Here is a 23,051-nt window from a genome sequence, read left to right as displayed (position 1 = left end):
ACATTAATCTGGGCAAAGGGCCAATCTCAGGGCAGGAAATTGTCAGTGCCCCCACATATAATATCTTAAGGACTCCCCATTGTGGCACAGGGCTATGGCAATTCTCTGCCTATATGACTCTAAAGAGAATGACATTGAAACAACAACCTGAGAGAAACACTTTCCTGGTAACAGTGTTGCAAGAGTCCTGGGCTTCACTCCATTTTCAGCAAATTGGCACACTCCATGTCAGTAGACACCCAAGTCCCATAAACTCATGGACAACTGGCTTCAAGGAAACCTGGATATCCTTCCTGGTAGGGCCTGTTGGGATGTATGTGTGTGTGTGTGTGTGTGTGTGTGTGTGTGTGTGTGTGTGTGTGTGTGTGTGTGTGTGTGGAGGGCTGTGACAGAAGGACATTGGTGAGAACCACAGAAAGTCAATCTTGAGCCACCTGCTCGCTTATTGGTCCAGGCCGAAAGGGGCTTGTCTGTCGCCATGGAATTTCTAGAATGCTGAGGCTGTAGCATTCTGGGCTGGTTATGACCAGGCAGGTGCTGAGTGGATGGCTGGAACAACAACAGAGCCCTATGAGGACACATAGGCAACCAATCAGGATGCTCCCTGTACCTTGACAATCGCCTGACCTTAGGTGAGTGAAGCAAGAGTGAGGGTTGAGGTCATGATCCACCAAAGTTACAGTGCTGTAACATGCCTGTTGGTCCAACACAAGCAGCACCCAAGGCTGCAAGTTTCCTGCCATCTGGAGCTCCACACCATCTTTGCTAGCTATCTCATCAGCGTGTCCTCTCCTGCAGAAAAGTCACCCCTCACTGGAGAGCATCTCAGAGGCACAAGTTTCAGACCTTCAGTTAAAAACACTATGTCTGTTAATACAATTAAGCTGAAGCCAATCCCCCTCCCCAAAGCTCAAAGCTTATATATCAAGCATATCCAATCAGTATAAAGGTCACCAAGTCAGGCCAATCTGGGCAAAGGGCCAATCATAGGAAAGGCCATTATCAGTGCAAACAACACTGCATTATAGTCTTATGCGAATAAAAAGTGCTACAGTGGCTCACCATACAACACATGAACAATCAAAAAGCAACCCTTTGGCAACTGCTTACTACTCCAGGAAACACAGATGAAGAGGGGAGGGTTTGTGGCACTGTTACAACAATAAGAGGAAGTTTACAACAACACTTTGGATACCTGGGCTTGCTGTCTCAGAGTCCCTGGGGCTGAAGAAGCAGATTATGCTGCAGTTAAGCAAGAGATGGTTATGGGAGGAACCTGCTCCGAGGTGAGGACAATGGCACCCAGTGCTGTGTCACTGTGGTCTTGGTGGCACTGAAGGGACACTGCAGAATGTGTCTTTCCTCAGGTCCCCAGGGCTTCAGGGCCAATCGCTCATGCTCCAATCAGTCATTGCTGTTCACCAGCACACGCACATATCCCTTGCTGAACACCATCCCGTACTGCTGAGTTTGATGCCAGCACCCAAATCTTCCAGCTGCTCTCAAATCATCTGTCATTCCATTCCCCATATAGGAGCTATTTTCCCTCTCCTAGGGTTCTTCCAGTGGGAGCTGCAAGACCACACACTCCTCTCAGGGTTATTACAACAACCTCTAATCTTCTCTATACCTCCACCTACTGTCCTGCCCATCCTGTCATCATCATCATCAAACATCTGGTAAAAGTCCAACATGGCCTTCTCTCAGGTCACTGCTCCAGGAGAACCCACAGATACCGGCACACTGGTGACCAGGCTGATGACTTCTATCTTGCTTTCATCCACACATAATGAGGGAGCCACATTGAAAGTGTGGAGAAGGTGAATGTCTGATGCATGTGCTGGATGTCTTGGCCAGAGTAGGTTAGGTGCTCTATCCATCAACTCCAATGTTTGTCATCTGATTGGTTTCTTAAGAGAAACTGGGATCTCTTTTATGTCCTCCCAACACTTCTGAATTTTGGAATGTGTATATCTGTATATTTTTGATACAAAGCTGATATGAATGATGTAGATATACATCCATACTATGTATAAATACACTTATATATGTGTGTACCCTCTCAAAAAGCTGATTCAAAAGGCATAATCAGAGATCTTACATTCATGTGTTCACTGCACAAATGACTTTGACAGTCAGGGCTAGGCCAAACTGAAACCCAGAGCATGAAGCTTCTTCAGGTCTCCCATATGAGTGCAGGAGCCCAAGCACTTAGGCCATTTGGTACTGCTTTCTTAGGTGCATTGGCACTCAGCTGGGTCAGAACTGGAACAGCCAGGATTCAAACCAACACCTCTAAGTTATGGCAGAGCCACAGGTAGGAATTAGATTGCTATGCAACCACTATCAGTAGGCATAGTATTAAATGAGGGGAACCCAATAAATCTTATTTTTTCTTTGTTTCTGTTTGCCCTTCTTTTTTTTTCACAATACCAATCTATCTTTTAAAGAGATATGTATAGGAGTTTCAGTGAGTGTGAAAGTTCACATGGAAAAGAAAGTGCACATGCAAATTACAGAAAAATAACAAGAGTAACAACAACAATTGGCCCAAGGTCCAACACAATACCTCAGTGGCTAAGTCCTAGCCTTACAAAGGCTTGGATCCCCTTTGGAGACACATAAAATTGCAGAGGTTCATCTTCCCATCCTGATCTCTGCTTGTGGCTTGCGATAGCAGCTGAGGATGGTGCAAAGCCATGAGAGCCTGAACCCACTTGGAGACCTGAAAGAAGCTCCTGGCTCCTGGTTTTGGATCAGCTAAGCTCTGGCCATTGTGGGCATCAGGGGAGTGAGACAGCTAATGGAAGGCATTTCCATCTGCTTCTCCTTCTCTCTGTAAATCTACTTTGTCAAGGAAAATATTCATCTTAAAACAGAAATCTCTTAGTGCCTGGTGTGGTGGCCTGGTGTGATTAAGTCCTCAGCTTGCACACGACCAGATCCCATATTGATGCAGCTTCTATCCTGGACGTCTGCTTTCCATTCGACTCCCTGCTTGTGACCCGGGAAAGAATTCAGGAAGGCCCAAAGCCTTGGGATCCTGAAAACACATGGGAAAACTGGAAGAATTTTGGCTCCTGACTTCAGATCAGTTCTGCATTATCTCCCGCAGAAGCTTGGGCATTGATTTGTAGTTTTTGAAAGTTGCTTGTTTCAAACCCACCAATAGAAGCCTACTAAATCATGACTGTATAATTAATAGCCCTAAATGTATAAGAATTGGGGGGCATGGGCTCCCTTGGCTATTCTTGCTCGCGATTCTTTTGTCCTCCTTGTGGATCCTTGCAGCCTCGGCTGTGGCTGCCCCGGCTGTGGCTGCCCCTCCCCTGCCCAGCCATGCTGGGCTGGGGGAGGTTGCTGGGTTACCTAGGCTAACCTGAATAAAACATTTTTTGCCTCAGCACTGACTTCAGACTTGATGATTATCTGGGGATTTCAGAAACCGGCACAACACCTGCGAGACAGAAATTGAGATTGTTACCATATTTGGGGTCAAAACACCCTACAACACACAGGCAGGCATGCCACAGCTTGCACGCACAAATTGGTAATAGTCATAATACTAAAATATGAGGGTGATTCCACAAATTCATGGAAAATGGAAGCAACAGAAATGGGATCAAAAACAATTGAAATTCACAAATAGTATCTCAGAAGATGCATTTTTCTCCATCTCTTAAAGAATGTCCTCTTGTTTTGTCATTACCTCCCTAAAATCTTTGCTAATTTAAGCTGCTAAGTTGTGGAGTCTGTGGTTTTGGCAATGGTTGCTCCCTGGGACTGCATGTCCTCAGGTGATGCAAAGGGTATTGATCAACTAGAATTTTGTAGCTAGGAGTAGACAAAGTCCTGCAGAAATTTATAACACACACCATGTAGAAGCCCTGAAACCCGGGACTGAAAAACATGCAGTGTGTTGACCAAGCACTGAGACAGTAGGACTCAGGCCTTCTTGATGGTTCAATCAGTAGGCTCTGTCTCCTCAGTCTCATACCTCATCTTCCCTTTGTTGATTGTGTGCCCCTGCTGCAGAGCCCCACACTCAGAGTCACTTGTCAAGGGGTGTTCTCTTCTCTTCTCCCCATTGTGCTGCAAAAAGCTTTCCTACATTTCTGCCTGAAGGAGAATTTTAACTGTGGGGAGGGAAAGGAAAAGGAGGCAGGCAAAGCCAAATCTATGGCCATGGAGAATTTCTCAAATCCAAGAATGGCAGAGATACATCTGAAGGAGCTTCTTAGTATGGCTCAGCAGCTTGTGCTATGACAGAGCTCATCTCAGAAAGATGTGTTGTGCCGGTTTTTTGAAACCCCCACATAATCATCAAGTCTGAAGTTGGTGCTGAGGCAAAATGGTGGTTTATTCAGGTTAGCCTAGGTAACCCAGCAACCTCCCCCAGCCCAGCATGGCTGGGCAGAGGAGGAGCAGCTGCAGCCTGGGCTGCAAGGATCCACAAGGAGGACAAAAGAAGCGCGAGCCAGAAGAGCCAAGGGAAGAGCGAGAGCCCAAGCCCCCCAGTTCTTATACATTTCAGGCTATTAATTATACAGTCATGATTTAGTAGGCTTCTATTGGTGGGTTTGAAACAAGCAACTTTCAAAAAGTACAAATCAATGAGCTATTGGGCTGTGAATCTTATCAAACACCAGGTACCTCCTTCCTGAGGAGTGGTCTGCCTATTTGACCTGCCAGGTGTCACGTAGACTATCAGGCCTGAGGTTCACACAGCCCCCAGCCAAGCCATTAAGGCAGAATCACAAAAGGCAGAAAATGCCTAGGTTCTTCATTCCCCCCTCTTTCAAGTAACTAATCAAATCTTTGATTTAGTAACATACTTAGTAATACAAGTAACAATGTACAAGCATTGTCGAAAATATTAACATTCAAGAATCTCTCAGTGCCAAGGGGTTACATGTATACAAGAAAGTTTCACCAGGAACCGGAGACCCTAACTGCCTATCATCCCATCTGGCTCCTATATATCCAAACAGAGGACTGAACCCAGCTGCTTTTAAGGAAAGGGGCCGTAGTTGTCTGATCTAGGCTGCTTCCTGCTGAGAGGGGACGCAGTTGAGTAACAGCAGCAGTGGGGGGGGGTCCATCTAATGGTTCCCGATAGAAGGTAGATGTCATCAGGTGTTGGATGTACAGCCTGGCACTTGTAAGGCTTCTCCTTGTTGAAGTCTAGATGACAAAACATAACATGGTTATAATCCTTCCCAACCTAGTAGGTCGTGTGCTCAGTTAGAAACTTTAGTTTGAATACTTGAGCTCAAGATACTCATGAACTCAATGGAACAGGCAAAATTCCTTTTGAGCTGCATAAATTGCTGGTCTAGATCAATCAAAAGGCACAGCAACTATGCAAGGATTAGCATATAGCATCAGAATATAAGCCCATTCATTACTGGACAGGTAAATGCAAGCTGACTCCTTGGCAATTATTGCATTTGACATTTGAAAATACTACAGTTTTACATATAGGTAGATGACGTCTATCACAGAGGATGGCGGAGTTTGCCTCCAACCAAACCAGGAATGGATGGCAGAACTGTGGCAGGGCTCTCAGGGTGTTAAACCACTGTTGCCCCAATGAGGGGGACAAACACATATCATTCCACCAAGTAAGGGCCTAGGTGACCCTCATTTCAGCCTCTATGTCAAGCAGAGTCCAAAAATGTCCTTTCCTCATCTCCTCTATGCCCTTCTTCCTCCACAGCCTTCAACTTCAGGTCTGTCTGCTGCCTGGGGACTGGAGCCCCATCTAAATTCTTTTACATCCATTTTGCAGTTATTCTTTCCCTCGAAATTGGTGAATTCAACAGTAAGGAACTGGCAAGTGTTAGATTTTTCAAAACAATTATACTTTACCAATCGTTGTAAGCCCTAAGAGTTTCAGGATGACATACATAGCCTAGAACATAAAGCACAGCACTGAAAACATTTTGTTGCAAGACCTACTAGTCACACTGTAGATGGCAAAAGATTTAAACAGGATTTCATTTACAACAACTCAGCAGTTTGTAGTATTCTGACAAGAATTTACAGAACTTCATACACTTTAAGGCAGAGGCAAGCAATCTACTAGTTATAGCCTAATAAGCCATCTACTCCCAATTGAACAATACAAGAATCTTCCCAAACAGTTTGGCAAGTGAAGAAGCTGCGAGCTCTGCTTTCGAGCATCCAGGGTGTCCTACCCCAGTAAAGCTTAGTTGTGGTACTGGTTGAGCAGTCATAAGCCAATTAACTTACAGCCCGCTGATAGCCACTGTATTCCAAGCTGTTCTTACTAATAAGGCTTTTTAGAGCCATAATACACTACTTGGAAATATCTATGGATATTAATAACATATCTTTTTGGTATAACTCTGAAGCTATAGGTCCTGCATGGGAAGTCAGTACACAGTGACTCTAGTGAATTTAACAAATTAGCACTCTTATGTGTGACGTCAGTAATCACCTGCGGCTCTTGACATAATGCTTAGGCTGTGGAAGACTCTTGAATCCGCAACACCCCCAGAATTCCTTAGACAAGGCCATACACAAAGTGGAAGTTCTCTCCTCCATTGAGAGAGGAGCACAACCATCTTTGATGGCTACTTCTTTGCACTGGGGCATGGACCGCTGAGGTCCTTCATGGAGGAGGACACTCTTCGCAGCAGTGTCCTGGCTTTCCACACCTGATATGCTCGCTTTCTTGTTGGCTCTCCTGTCAGACCAGAATGCCTTTGGGCTGATTCTGAGGCCACTGAGTGCTACTCAAGATCATCAGTCTGCTTTAAGAACCGTTTCCCATGTAGGAGCATTTTAACATTACCTGACATCTGACTCTTCATTGAACACTTTCATACATATAGCCATACATTTTACCACCTAGTTCATGGAGATTTGGCATCCCATGGCGTCTTGAAACTGTGCCCTCAGCACTAAGTCCATTTGAATACATTCAGAACTATTCAGCTGAACAGACTTGTAGGTCCTGAGAAAACAGACACAGACATGACTCTCCAAGAGCTTAATTGTGCATCTAAACATTATTTTCAAATGGATTTGGCTTAGCAATTCTCATTCATGAGCATTTTCATCTATAAGTCAATCAAAATAGACTACATAGCTTGCCACATTCAGATAGCACTGTGAAACCACCTGTAGGATTTTTCACACTCTTACCACAACCAGATGGTCACTTACATATCAAGAAGGAAGGTTTGAGGAATTTACATAATAACAACAAGAGGGAGTATACTAGTAAACAATTTGTTCCTCTGGCAGATGCCTTTTCCTAGTGTTAGTTTCCATTCCCCTACTTGGGGAAAAAGCACTTCTTTTTGATCTGCTATCTAAACTGAGGACCAAGGAGTTCCTCTCACTGATGTGTATATCTTTATCATTCCTGGAGCCTTTCTGATAGCAGGATTGCAATTAGTCCTGGCTCTTCACTTGCAGGGCTTCCAAAAGTCATTTCTGTAACCAAATTTTCTGTACAATTATTTTTTTACCAACCAGAAGATGCAATCTTTGATGAATGTTGTTCTGAATTTGAGACTCCTAGGGGTCCATCTAGGAATTCCAAAAATCAGAAGAGTCAGGTTGATTCAAACAGTAACAGATCAGATATTTTTTGTCACTTATAAAATGACCACACAAATATTTCTTGAAAAATGCAGTTCTTTTAAGCCATGAGAATTTAACAAAGATAATTAAGTTACCTTACTGAGACACAAAATGTGTATTTCTTTGGCCAGTCACCAAAATTGAGATATAACCTTAAACACAGGAATTAGTGCATAAAATTATTACATGACTTCTAAGAATTTAACAAATTCAAAGGTTGGAATAACAGCTTACTGAAAATAGGCTGGATAGACAGTTGACAAAGTTACCAATTTGTTTCCATTAACAGTCCTCAAAACTTGAAACTTCCATTGTCAGATACTCAGGAGCACTTCCATAGATATATACTTCAAAGGCATTTTGCAAACAGATATCAATTCAAATGTCACCATACGTTAGATATTAGTGTTAAATATTTAAACTATTTTGTAGCAATATCTTAAAAATTATAGCCAGATTCATTTCTGAAATTTCATGACTTTTATCTTTTTTTAACATACTTGAACCTTTAAGTATTTTGCTTTACCTTTCCCTTTGCATCTTATGATAGCCATACTCCCGTAGGGCAAAATATTTTCACAGCAATGTTCTTTCAGTAACTCTTTTATAACCTTCTCACCAAGAACATTCCCAGGCTTGCAACCATCCTTTATCTGCCAGTTATCTGGATCTACAGTCTGAAACAAAGGAAACTCCAATCCAATACATTTTTTTAAATAAAAGCAGGTTAAATTTTTAAACACAATTGCTTCAGGCAATCTTCAATTATCTTTTACATATATATAGCCAATCCATGAAAACATTTTAAAATGCAAACCCATTTCGGAACCAGAAGCAGTTACTTCCTCCTAGCTGACTTAGGAACATCTCCCTTCTTAAGAATCACAATGGCAGGGACAAAGTCAAAGTTCCAAACTCTTCAAAGGCCAGGCTCCAAGCATGCCCCTCCCTTTCCTAGAGCCTGGAGCATCTTCTGTTTTATTGAAGTCAAGGGTATGGAAGAACTTCAGTTTGGCTGTTGTCTTAGGAGGCTGCCCAAGAATTTACTGAACTTAGTTAGCAGGTTAGTCATCAATAAGATGAAAATAACTTAAAAGGAAATGTTATGACACTGTTGTTCTCTGACAAGGAATCAAACTTCAGTTTTAATTCTGTTCCATTAAAGGATTCTAAATACTTAGAAAATGCACACAATATAAACAGTTTTACCGCACATCCTTTAAGAATTTGTTGTCTTCCTGTGAGGCAGTCTCAGAAACAATACTTTGTAAATAAGAACACAGATAACTTATAACCTGAATCAATTTCGTGATTAAAAGATATTTTGACCAAGACATAAACATCAGTATCCATTCTCTGTAACCATGTAAATATTAAACATATGCAGCAACCAACTTGGCAGTTTCATAACATTGTGCGATTATAATCCAGAATATTTCAAATAACAGTTGAATTATCCAAATGTTGTCTCTGTTTTTGAGAGTTCCATGGATCCTATGGAATTCCCAAAGTCAGGAGACTTGGTTCAGACTTTTGAGCAATTTAGAGATTCAAATAAGTTGGTTAAATGTACATTTAACTGAGCATGCTAGCAAGTAGGCTGGATTTGATGGCAAAGGCAAGAAAATCTCTCAAGCCAGATGGAGCTAAAGCAAGTCAAACCTCTCCCCAGCAGGGGGTGAACAGTTCACTCTCAGCCAGGTACTCCTAAATATGCATATCAATGCCCAGAAGCTAAACCAAGGCTGACTGGCAACACCAGGAAGCAGAGGGAGCTTTCACAGAGTTCAAGCCCAAGATGAGAGCAGGGCTACAGAACGAAGACCCATAACACACATCCGATCCAGGACAAAGACATCACAGCCCCTTGAACCCGGAACCTAGGTGGAAAGGGCACCTTTCCACCTCTCGGGTTTCAGAACCTGGGCAAAACAGGTGGTCCCTTTGACCTGGCACTTGGACACTGGCTTTCCCCCTCGAGCTTAGAGCTTATAGCCCCTTCGAATCCGGAACCCAGCTGGGAGGTTGCCTTCACTATACAGCCCCTCGAATCCAGAACTCAGCTAGAAGGTCGCCTTCACCATCAGACTCGGAACACAGGCAGAAGCCCCATCGAATCTGACGCCCAATTAGAAGGTTGCCCCCACCCCATCAGACTCGGAACCCAGGCAGAAGGCTACCCCCAAGCCCATCAGACTCGGAACCCAGGCAAGCAAGCTCGTCTAGCTCAGAACCAAGGAGTGCATGCAGTCCCTCAGGTCAGGCACCTGGACCCAGGGACATCGGCCTTGGGAACCCCAGTCATCACCAAGAGATCCCAGCCGACAAAGCCGAATTACGCGTCCGCCCAGACTCTGTAATGTCAGCTGCCGACTCCCAACCTCTCCGGAGACTTTCGGCCATCCTGCTAGCTCAGAAAATTAATTTAGAGAAACTTTCTCTCGCTGTATTCAAATTAGAATTTAGGCGTGCCACTCATAGGTCCCATTGAATCTAGGTAAGAGGCCTTCTTACAAAGTTCTCACAGTTCAAGATTTTGCAGCCAATTTAACTATCCTAGCAAGCATTTAACTTATAGCCGGCAGACACAAAAACATACAACAGTTTCAAGACAAGATAGACACACAGTTAACAAAGTAGGCCAACTAAAAGAAAAATCATTCGGAGGGAACACACCTACTCCTCCTTAGCAAACCGATGCCTTAGCTGGAGAGGCCTTTCAGCCCACTCACCAGGCAAACACTTAACCCATTCAGGGCTTTCTGACCCCATACTGGGCCCCAAAGCAAAATTCAGCTGAAAAAGGCAACTGATCAGATAAAACTGGCTGGTAAAGAAAAGTTAGGTGACACTCACCACACACGCCATTAGTCTTGATGACCTGGGGATCCCGGACGAGCCCCCAAATGTTGTGCCGGGTTTTTGAAACCCCCACATAATCATCAAGTCTGAAGTCGGTGCTGAGGCAAAAAGGTGGTTTATTCAGGTTAGCCTAGGTAACCCAGCAACCTCCCCCAGCCCAGCGGGGGAGGGGCAGCCGCAGCCGAGGCTGCAAGGATCCACAAGGAGGACAAAAGAAGCGCGAGCCAGAAGAGCCAAGGGAAGAGCGAGAGCCCAAGCCCCCCAGTTCTTATACATTTCAGGCTATTAATTATACAGTCATGATTTAGTAGGCTTCTATTGGTGGGTTTGAAACAAGCAACTTTCAAAAAGTACAAATCAATGAGCTATTGGGCTGTGAAACTTATCAAACACCAGGTACCTCCTTCCTGAGGAGTGGTCTGCCTATTTGACCTGCCAGGTGTCACGTAGACTATCAGGCCTGAGGTTCACACAGCCCCCAGCCAAGCCATTAAGGCAGAATCACAAAAGGCAGAAAATGTCTAGGTTCTTCAGATGTATGCCACCCCATATCAGAACACTAGTCTATTACAGCCACTTTGTCTGTGACCAAGTCACAGCTAATGCATCTGGGAAAGCAGCAAAAGACAGGCCAAAGGCTGGGTCCCTGCACCCACATGGGAGACCTGGTAGATTTCCTGGCTCCTGGTTTTGGTCTGACCCAGTCCTGACTATTGTTGTCACTGCAAATACGAACTGGAGATGGAAGATCTCTCCATCTTGCCCTCCCCCTACCTTTTAAATTTATGTTTAACTTTTTGTTCAGATTTTCACAGATTTACTTGAGTTCACAGAGAGCTAATAAACATTTTTCCTGATTATTGCAGAATCTCACAAACAGTTTTCAAATTAAGCTTGGACTTGTGACTGACATTTGATATGTATTGCAAGAATAAGTTGGTTAAAGCTGAGATGCTCCAGGGTTTTTATTGAAATGATGGTGCAGGTTTCCGTACCTTCCTGTGTAGGACTTTGGCACTTGGTGTCAGGTGTCTCCACAGAGGGTGTCCAGCTAGGACTGCAGTGGGCAAAGGAGGAGCTAGGGGGAACCAAGGGAGAGGAAGAGAAAAGAGAGGCCTTCCTCCTTATTGCCTGTCAATGGCCTCAGGGGAGTCAACTCCCTGCGCAATCTGGATGTGAGCAGTGAGGGAGAGAGATGCAGACAGAGTGATCTTGTATGCATTCACTCATTATTCTAAAGATTGCAATGGCTGGGCCTCCTATACATGATGGTTTTATCTGATATGCTGCTAGGCCAGCTGCAAGCACAGCCCCAAAGAAGTGAATTTCGAAGGTTCTAATCATTTCCAGCAGCCCAATTAGCATTTCAAATTTTGAGTTTAGGCAACAGTGTTGTAGCATAATGAATAAAGGCACTATCTGTGATGGCAGCATTCCATATGATGGCAGTTCAGGAGCCAACTGCTGTATGTCTGATACAGCTTTCTGCTTGTGGCCTGGGAAAGCAGTGGATGGTGATCTGAGCCCCTGGAGAGACTCTGGGGAACATTTGAGATCCAGGAGAAACTCCTGGATCCTGGCTATGGATGATTCGATTTCTTATAATCATGGCCAATTGGGAAATGAATCAGCAGATGGAAGATCTTTCTGACTCTCCTTCTTTCTGTAAACCTGCATTTCAAATAAAATTGAAGATGCCTTAATTTCTGTGGCCCCCACTTCCCACCCCATGAAATGTCCCAGAACTGATGTTTGCAGCTAAAGTTGGAGATTCAGATATGCAGATCATGCCCACTCTTCCCTTGTGGGACATGGCCTTGGCACCTCAGGAATGGCGGGCAGTTGCAGGGATGTGCCCCCTTAGGTCTTGCTTGTCTGGGTCTGCTCCTCACAAGAAGCTATACAGTAAGGCCGACAGCCTCACAGCTCCATGCCGATAGGTGATGGTTAAGGCAGCCCAGAGTGTTGACCCCTGCCTCTCTCCACACCTGGCTAAGGCCGTGCCCCAGGGAAGTCATGCATTTGACAATCCAGTATAGTCCGTGAGTAGACACTGGGAGTTTATAGAAGCTCTTTCTCTCTGTGTTTGTCTCCAAAAGAATCCAAATCCTGGTAAGTTGCCATGGTGTCCAGTCCCCACGAAGTGGTGAGAAGCTCTGGAGGAGTTTGTCACCTGTGGCCTGTTATGCTTCTGGGCAAACAGCAATTCTATCTTGCCTTTCTTCAGTCTGTCCTGCTCCTCCAGTTATTAATATTTACTTATAACAAGTGTGGCAGTGTTTTATTTGTGCCCATATGGGTAGCTTCCAGCTCTTGCAGACCCTTGTGGGCATCTGGGATGCTGTCCACCACCACGTGGGAATAGATCTTTCTGTCCCTAGGCCCAACTCCCATCTTGAGCACAGCCTGAGGCCCGAGACTGGCCCCTTGCCACATCCCCCTCCACCTCCATTGCCCACCACTTTCTAGGCCTCATGAGGACTCTCTCTCAGCTGAGATTGCAGTGCTCTGTCTCCCCAGAAGAGATTTGCAAGGGGGCAGCAGTGCAAAGACACTGTCCTGTTGTGCTCCTGTATGACACCGTTACTTCTTTGTATTACCTGTTTTAAATCCTCTCTGCTTGCCCGCAATGGTGTTGTGCACAATTGCAGAGGGACTTGCCTGCACGTGGAGGTCAGACATCTCACACCAATTATAATTATAATTATAATATAATAATAATATTATAATATATTATAATAATTAATAATATAATATAATAATAATAATTATAATATAATTATATAATATAATTATAATATAATATAAATATTATATTAATATAATATTATATTATATTATATATATTTTCATATTATATATAATATGAAATATAATATATATAATATGAAATATAATATATTATATAATTTATATATTATATAATATATTATATTATATATAATAATATATATATAATATAATAATATAATATATATAATAATAATTATATATTAATATATATATTAATATAGATATTATATAATAATATATATTATTATAATATATATTATTATAATATACATTATATATTCTATATAATATATAATATATATAATAATAATATATATATAATAAATTATATATTATTATATAATAATTATATATATTATATAATAATATATATATAATATTATATTATATGATTATATATTATATTATATTATATAATATTATATTATATTATATCTTTATGTATATATATATATGAAATCATAAATACAAAGAGGAGAAGAGACAGAGAGGAAATCTCTCTGTCTTTTGATTCACTCCCAAGTGAACACAATAGGCCAAGATGTTTCAGTATAAAAATTAACATCAGGAATTTCTTCCTGGTCCCCATTGTGGCTGTAGTACCCCAAGGATTGAGGTTGTCCTCAACTGCTTACCCAGGCCACAAGCAGGAAGCTGGAAGGCAGGTGGTTGAGTCAGGACATAAATTGATACTCATATTTGATCTCAGCGTGTCCAAGGTGAGGACTTTAGCCACTAGGCTGCCGTGCTAGGCCTTCCTGCAGCCTTTGGAGTTAAAACAGTAGCTGGTGATCTCTCCTGCTCTCTCTCTCTCCTGCTCTCTCTCTATCTCTTTCTCTCTCTCTCCCTGTGCTTGAGTCTCTCTATAACTCTTCCCTACTTTTGAGAAGTCTTTGCTTTTGCTAAGTTAAAATCACATTTGAATTGGACTTTGACAGCTGTTACTTTCCATTTGACTCCTTAGAGTTCAATGACAAATATTCCCCAGGCGAATACTTTACTTATTTTGAAAGCAACAATGCTACTTACCTCTCACTGTTGTGAGTTCTTCCATTTTCTTCCCTACTTTTCCTTCCACTGCTTCCTTTGATACCCAGCTTCTGGCCATACTCATCCCCATACCATATTAGAAGCTCATAGCCTAGTTTGATGACTTGGCAGGTGCGGTAAAATATCTGTCTGTGGTATTGGAAGGCCACCAAATTCTTCTCCTCATCATTCCAGGCACAGTTCACATACCTGGGTCAGAGATAAATGCAGAGTTCCCATGTGCTGTTACACTTGAATCTCATCTGTGCTCTGATAGCCTCTCTCCTGCTTGTAGTCCAATTCTGTAAGAGCTCTCCTTGCAAACATGTATCTCTTTCGTGAGATCAATGAAGTCCCACATCCAAGATACAGATACCATATTTGTTCTGACAAGCATGATTTGCTACTTCCTTTCCTCACTAGTCATACTCAAAACCCTACTCGACCTTTCTCCTTGACGGCCATGAAGCACACAGTATCACTAAACTCCAACTTTCATTCAGTTTTATGCCACACAATATGGTGAGTGTACACTGGCTAACTCTAGCCTACCACACATGCTGCACAACTCAGATTTTCCAAAGGCAATTCTTTGAAGTCCTTTCTCTTGGATCTTTCTTCTGTACCTTGGGAGTCTCTGGGAGTTTTTTAGCCTCTCCCAGAACTGCTCTCAGAAACAATTGTAGAGATGCAGCTTCCTTCTCTCATCCACATCTCCAGTTTTGTTTTGTTTAGTTGGTAAAGATTATTATGATTATTTTCTATTTGAGTGTCAGAGACACAAAGAAGAGAAGGGGCAGAAGACAGAGATACCAAGAAAAAGCATGGAGTGGAGAGATAAAAAGGACACAGTGTCAGGCAGTAGCGTCAACCAGGTCTTCCACATGGGTGCAGAACTCAAAAAATGAGGACATCCTCTAAAGGTTCTTAGGACGCATAAGGAAGCAACTGGTTTGGCCGTAGGGTAACCGGTACTTGTAATGTAGGCACACCAGTCCTTATTTTAGCCCACTGAATGACAATGTTTGTCCCAGAAACTGGCTCTTTTCTCTCTCTCTCTCTCTCTCATTTTTTTTCCCACTGTGCCTGGTAAGGTTTATGTCTCATAAATTAAAGGTCTTATGTATCAAGTTGTTTGGAGAGTGCATAATTTTCAAAAGACTAAAAACCATTACTTTTAGGGCACCAATTTAATGCAATGTCCATGTATTAGGATATTTTAAGCAGGAAAGGCATAACAAATGATAATTAGAGAGAGAGTGAGTCAATGCCCCAGTTGATATAAATTCCTCAAGGCCCATTTTTGTGTCCATTTATTCAACAAATTATTTTATATTATGATAGAAATAGTATTTATATAGAAAGTGCTTTTACAAACTGGTCATGGTATTCAAAGGTCATTCAGATAGACATCAAAGAGGACATATCATGTAAAAGTCACTGAGGAAAGTAGAGGAGAAATGACAGTGATTTGTTTTTGAGAGAAATGTTGTCTCCAGATGTAAAAAGCATAGCTCTTGCCTCATCCAGTTGGCCAAAGAAGTATTCTTTCCATCCATGTACTCATAGCTGTTTCTTCTCTTGGCTAGTTGAGATTCAGAAAAATCAGTTAATATGTTTCTGGAAAGGGAATAGTTCAGCCGAATTATTAACTCAACTACCATCATATTCCATGATATTCCATGAGTCCAACCACATGTTGAGACATAACATACTGTTAGTATACACCTAATCTGATTTGTTTCCTTACAGTAGAAGCCCACAGCTGAGATTGAACTGCTTTGGTTTTACAGCCCAGTGATCTCATCAATGCTAATCTTCAGTAAGGATTCTGTGATGTAATCATGTTGGCTCCACTCATGCCATAATGTGTAGAAGAACACATGAACCGGACACATGAGCCAATCTAACAGCAGGCAGATGGAAAGCCACCAGACTGGAAAGGGATGTACTTCTTACCTGCCAGCTGTACCCACTATTGGCTTCTTGTTCCACTTCTGTGATCTTGCCCTCAAAAGGACCAGAGTGCAACCCCAGTGGTAGATCAGATGCTTCATTAAACACTCCAAGCCCAGCCTCAGGAATGCTGGATGGGCCAATTCTAAATACAGTTCGCACACTGAGGGAAGCGTGACTAGGACGTCCCTTATCCACGGTGATGTCCTTTAGAAACACTGGCGGTACATGAGCAGCACAGCTTTTCAGGAAGAACTTCTGACAGTTCTTACAATGTAGAGATGAGAATGGAATGGATTGGGAAAGGATACCAAACATTACAGGATATAGAGAGCATCAGAAGCAGCCTACTACGCACATCACTTAGCCTTGATATTTCAACCAAAGTTTCCAGATGACCGAATGATAGAAGACCAAATGTACAAGTGGAATTTGATTTCAGGCTATAGGATTTCTCTTTGTGGATGTGCTAAAGGGTCATTTACACAGGTAATCATCATCCTCCATGGTGCTCTGGGTAAAGAGTTCACTAAGTCAATAAGAATATGACTAACACTCCAGGGATTAGTGGGCAAGATGGTGGCCAAGAGACAACCCTGGGTATGAATCAGGGCAGGAGTCAAGTAGCTCCAAGGAAATGCTGATCAACCATGGCCATCTCACTCTCACACCATTGGATTATGGGAGGTGGATTCTACAGCCATTCTCTAGTAATTGGTTCCTAGTTTCTCTCCTCCTGGACTAACCCAAATTTCAGGCCTAATGTTATCCCTTACCCTATTTAGGAAATTGAATTTCCCTTATAAATTGGAACTGCTTAGACAGAAGCCCTATCCTTTCCTTTGCCTTTCACACGCCAGGGGACTGGATGGTGTGCAGCAGGCTCATCCCCTCCAGCAACAGGGTTCTAAAGGAATCTGTGGGGAAGACCCTGCAGAACATGCACCCAGCATGGATCATGAAGGCTGGACCTTCTCACCCCTTCACTGCATGGCTTTGAAAGAGAAGTGAGGAATGGCTGTAAATAGCTTCAGAGCAGTGTCTTACCAGAGAAGCACATTGGCAGGAAAGTCGTGGAACTTCAGGTGAGTCTCAAAGAAAAGAAGGTGACTTAAGGTACAGTATTCCTCCTCTCAAACAGGAGTGTATTTTGCAGAAGTGACCCTAGGCACCCCACAGCTCTGTACAATTGTGGGCAACAGCCAACGTGGTATAGCTATGGTCAAATCTCCTGAGAGTTTGTAAGGGAAGGGAGTTGTTAGGTGCCCAATTGGCTTCTTTCCTATTCTCTCTTCTTTTGCAGTGAGAGATGGACATGGATGCCTGAATCTAAGGTGAACCTGTTTGAGGACTGACAGTTTCTGGCCAAGGCAACACTTTGGCGTTACCTGAAACTCTGTTGGGGATCCCCTAGGCCAGACAAGCTGACTGGATATCCTAGTGCCTCTTATCTCTCACTTCTGCTTTGAGGGACAGCTGTGGATGCTTGGCTCTGGGGCGATCCTGTCAGAGGATTGATGGTTTCTGGCTGAGGCAAAGGTTCGGTGTCACCTGGAACTCTGTAGGGGATTGCCTGGGCTCAACAGCCTGATTGGATATTCTGAGCACTCTCCTCCCTGCTGTCTTCCTTTAGCCATGGGCAATAAAGGTGGGGAAATTGAGGATCCCACACTTAGGGTGCTAAAATACATGCTGAAATCCTGAGGGTTAGAAATCTCAGATAGTTAGGCAGTCAAGGCCTGAGGGACTGTGGTCACATTGGCACTGTGGTCACATTGCTTAATTTATTTGTACGTGATACTTGGGAATGAAATAAGAGCAAAACTGACGCCCAAAACACTGGTCCTGGCCCACCTCAGCCGCCCCAACAAGAGCTTCTGGGAAGCTTAGAGGGCAGGAAACCACCCCCAAGTTCAAGGGGAGTCCAGAGCATACAGCCCCAGGTGCAAGCCTTCTGGTGGGTCTCCACCAGCCAGTTCAGGATTTTCCATTGATGCCGTAAAGTGATGGCCCAGTGGCAGTGTGATATCTCTGCAATGCAGGAGGCTTGAGAAAGCTGTGGCAGAATTGAGCCTCACTCACCCTAGGCTGAGACTTGTCTTTAGGGTCTTGCTCACCAACCCTGTACCCCGGCAGGTTGGATAATATTTTGGGAGCCTGTATGACTCAGGAATTGCAAATAGTCTGGGAAAAGGTAAAAGAGCCTTTAGACAGAGCTAACATGAATGTCTCCTCAGAGAAGGTGCAAATAAACCCCTTCTTTCTTCAATTTTAGGGACAGAATTATGTTTTGAAAAGGTCTCCCACTTAAAACCCCAGCTAAGCGTTAAGGAAAAATATTCACCAGTAGAATTTCAAAAGCTTCTTGGAGAGGTCATTGGCTATGCCCTTGACTACCCATGTTTACAGGGCAATTAATGCCATTATTTGAAAAGGCAAAATGCTAGGAGACTGAGTTTCCCTCATGTACAAGCCTTACAGGAGACTCAAAAGTCCCTAGGCAAGGCAAGTTTTCATTATTGCCCAAAGAAAGAGTTACAACTGTGGACAAGCTGCCCTTGTCCGAGAGGATAATCCCTTCCCGTGTGTACATTTATGCATTGGAGGGGTGCCCAGTGATTATATTTGTCTTGATCAACTGGCAGATCTAATTCAGGATGTCAAAGGGCTAGCCCTTAGGTGTTAAGACTTTGAGACAGCAAAGCCTGTTGCCCCGATTGAATGAGTAATTGTGAATGAGTTTGAAGAAAGAGCAACAGGCTGGCAAGCCTCCCTTGAAGGTTATCTTGGCACGATTGACTGCCATTATGGGCCATAGAAGGGAGTCACCTTCTTCAATCTCTTGGAATGGGAGAATCCTGCCTTGTACCATCAAATCATGAAGATGGAGGAGGAGAAGTGGCTGCAGCAGAGGTTTTTCTATCTGATCATGTCTATAAGACCTATTTTGACCTACCCTGTGTCAAGGATCAACACAGTGTTAGGAACTATTTGCTGTAGTTTTAGCAAAACTTCTCTCAAAAGTGAAAGAATTTTTTAATCTATTCACTGATAGCCTTTATGTTGTAAATTTGTACCCAGAAATAGCTCAGGCATACATAAGATTGAATAATAATCCCATCATTCCTCATGATCCAGGCCCAACCTTTGCTTCAAGGACAGACCCATCCTCCTCTTGCTGAAGGTCTCCATTTGCTTTCCTCATAGGATAGTACACAGAGATGTCCTCTCCATTGTAACCATTTTAACCTTTGTTCTAACCTGTTTTTCCAGTTTTTCTTGACTTAACCACACTGTCACCCTCAGTATCTAAATTTCTCTAGCTTTACCTCATAGCCCTCACAAATAGCTGAGAGGGGCGAACTAAGAAATAAGTGATTTAACATCCAGAAGAAGCAGGGAAAAAAAAAAAAGAAAAATTCTGCATCTTGATATATTTATATTTGTATATATATGCATTCTGATATAGACTGGTCAAATCCACTGTTAAATTAACCCAAAGCATGAGATGAACCTATGGCTTGCTTTATAAAACATTTCCAGGTTAAAATATGTCAAAGAAGAATTTGAAGGTGCAAAATGTTTGACAGTTAAATGTCTCTCTGATGTGTTAGGATTGTGCATATGCTTATTTATTCATTATTGTTGGTGTTCTATTTTAGTCTGGAGAAAAACTAGACTTTGATTTAATACTCTTTTTCCAGTTATATATTTGTCTTAAATTGTTAAGTTATTGTTCTTGTTGAGAATTGGGTGCGTGTATGACTGACTGACAGACGAGATGGGATGGATCATGACTAACCCCTTTTTCTCTCTCCTGATAAAAAACTTTAAAGAGGTCTAACCTATCTAACAGGACTTGGCCAGACCAGACTCGCCTTCTCCTCTGAGGAAAAGTTTATATACTGGGTTTTTGCTGCTTAGTCTTCAACTTGCAGTGTTGTCCTGGCACCGATCAGGACTAAAACACAGTATCCGTTAAATTGTTCAGTTAAATGTTAAATGTAATTTTTCTTTAACTAATTTACACTTCTAAAATCTTCAGAGTTTGAAACCAGGTCTCAAGACTTTGAAAGTTCTAGGATACCTAGAACTCTCAAAGATTGAGACAAAATTTTGATAATATAATTGTCATTTAAAATCATTTGTATTATAATCTCACAATATTATTAAATTATGTTAAATTTGTTGCATTGTATAAGCTATTAAAGTAAATTAGCTTTTATGTTCATTGGTCAAAATGTTTCCTAATCATGAAATTGGCTCTGATTGCAAATTATTTGTGTTCTTATTTACAGAGAATTATGTGAGAGTTTGCCTTACAGGAAAACAACTAATTCTTTTGAAATGTATAGTGTAATTGGTTGTCACATGTATCATTTCTGAATTTTGCCTTTAAGAAAATGGAATTAAAATCTGATTCATATTGAAGAACAACAGTATTTTAACATCACCTTTATACTAATTTTCATCTTATTGATAACTAATAGGTTCCTAGATACTCTCTTAAGACAACAGTCAAATAGAAGTGTTTTGCCTCTTTTGACTTCAAATAAACAGAAGCTAAGGAGATGCTGCAGGCCTACCAGCCATGGAAAAGGGAGGAGCATGCTAGGAGCTGTCCTTTGTAAGGAATTTAGAACCCTGGATTCCTTCAGGTACTCATTGTGATTCTTATCTGCCTTCTTTTGAGGAGAGAGGATTCCCAAATCAGCTAGAATAGGATCATTTGAAAAACTTCTCTTTCCCAGTTTTAAGGCAGGTTGTGTTAAAATGTGTTTCCACAAATTGAAAGAAATGCTTACAAATTGCTTAAAGCAATTGCATTTAAAATTTGGTATGCTTTTATTTAGAGAATGTTTAATTTGGAGCCTTATATGATTGTTTCAAAATGTAAATCAAGAAAATTAGCAGATTATTAAGGAAGAGAATAGCTTGTAGAACATTTTGTCCTACAGAAATATGGCTATCATGCAATGGAAAGAAAAAGCTGGGATAAAATACTTAAAGGATTCAGCTTGCTGAAAATGAGTCTTGTAAGTTTTACTTATATAACTGTCTATACTTTTTAAGATACAACTGCAACTGTTTAAATATTTGACATTAATATCTAATGTATGCTGACATTAGAATTGAGTGTGCATACATAGAAATGCTAGTAAATATCTGAAAAATGTCAGAGGAGGGTTCTGGCATGATAGCTTAGCAGTTAGAGTCTGGGGCAGTAGCCTGGTGACTGAAGTCCTCACTATAAACATGCCAGGATAAATATGGACATCAGTTCTAATACTAGCAGCTCTGTTTCTGATCCAGCTCACAGCTTGTGTCCTGGGAAAGCAGTAGAGACAGGCCAAGGTGTTGAGACCCTGCACCCATGTGAGAGTCCAGGAAGATGCTCCCAGCCTTGGACTGGCTCAGCACCAGCCATTGCAGTGCAAGAGTGTGATCTCTTTGCCCCTGAGCCCCACAATTCTCAGACTCACTTAACTCTTGGTATGTCTGACCCTTTCTTTCTTGTAAGTTGTACATCTGAAATTCTTCATTCTCATCTTTTCTTCTGACTACTGAGATGGAAAAACAAAGTCAGTGAGTTATCAGTAATTTTGTGATTCATGTTTTAGTAAAAGAAAGGGCTTTCAAGACAAGGAAAACTGTATGGAGATTTTTTTTTCATGAAAAATCTCTGGTTTTCATTCATTTCTCCTGACATTGGAACAGCTGTTTATTTAAAAGACAAAGAAAGACACATATAGAGATTGACACATCGGTTGAGGCAGAAAACACGATGGCAGAAGGGGGTGTGGAAGTTCACTGTTTAAGTGACCTTGATAACAAGCAATCTATTCTCAGGTCAGAAAGCTTTATCCAGTTCTCCCAGGAGGGTGGTAAGATCTGAATCCCTTGTCTCATCACCAAGCAACACTAAGTTGTATATTAACAATATGGTAGAGTCAGAGAGAGGGTTGAACTCAGGTACTCTGCCATGGGAAACAGGCGTATTAACTAGCATCTTCACTCCCAGGAAAACTGACTTCCTCTCTATAAAGTTTTTACATATAACCTAAGTAACCTGATCCCATTTTGTTTCTTGGATCAGCCCCCAATGAGCCTAAAATATAATCATGTTTCTAGAGGCTCTATTCGTTTTGTGTTGAGTTTGACCCAAGCATGCAATTGCACCTCTCACAGCTTGACCATCCTCATCAATCCTCACCCTCCTTGGACTTCCTAATGGGCCTGGAGAGACAACTCCTGAAATCATCGTTCTTGTGAAAGATTTGTGTAGAGTGTTCTTCTGAGATGTTTGATTCTTTATGATGAAACCCTGCTTTGCAGCCTTTCTTTAAGCAGTTGTGTTTAGTAAATTTGCTATTCCTGATGATTCCTTCACACTCATTGCATTATGTGAAGGCCTGTTTGGCTTTCGCTATAATGACAAAGTAACATTTTTGCTTTGAAACTCACTATTCAGTTTAGTTATCTTTGGGATTCCTAAGTGTTTTCAGGTGCATGGCATTCTTTAATCTATCAGCAAACATGGGAACTATCTGAGGTGTTTGAATACTGAATGGAAAAGCAGTGTCTGTATTTCTCGTGTATTTGGGGCTATTTTCCTCCATATGTTTTCCACTTTCTCTGCACAGGTGAGGAAGAGGTGAAATCAGATGATTGTTCTAAAAGATAGACCATAATAAAAGCTGAAAATGATAGTGTTCATTCAGAGAATATTTGATTTGGCGATTGGATGAACTGGTGCCTATATCAATTTGCTTTAATCCAGGTCTACTCTCATC

At 42.0% G+C, this 23,051-nt stretch overlaps 1 protein-coding gene across 1 annotated transcript; it reads right to left on the bottom strand.

Moving 5' to 3' along the window:
• Positions 1–419: 419 nt before the first annotated feature.
• LOC121148820 (probable histone-lysine N-methyltransferase PRDM7) lies at positions 420–21,798 on the bottom strand. Its single transcript, XM_040969152.1, has 6 exons — positions 21,737–21,798; positions 16,743–16,768; positions 16,254–16,532; positions 15,823–15,886; positions 14,302–14,511; positions 420–549 (listed from the first exon to the last, which is right to left on the bottom strand). The coding sequence occupies exons 1-6, from the start codon at positions 21,784–21,786 to the stop codon at positions 420–422; spliced, it is 759 nt and encodes a 252-aa protein (XP_040825086.1). The 5' UTR covers positions 21,787–21,798.
• Positions 21,799–23,051: the final 1,253 nt, after the last annotated feature.

This window comes from Ochotona curzoniae, unplaced genomic scaffold (assembly GCF_017591425.1).
Source record: "Ochotona curzoniae isolate NIBS_2020 unplaced genomic scaffold, NIBS_Ocur_1.0 contig_1820, whole genome shotgun sequence".
Lineage (NCBI taxonomy): Eukaryota > Metazoa > Chordata > Mammalia > Lagomorpha > Ochotonidae > Ochotona > Ochotona curzoniae.
This window is presented reverse-complemented; position numbering and strand designations above follow the sequence as displayed.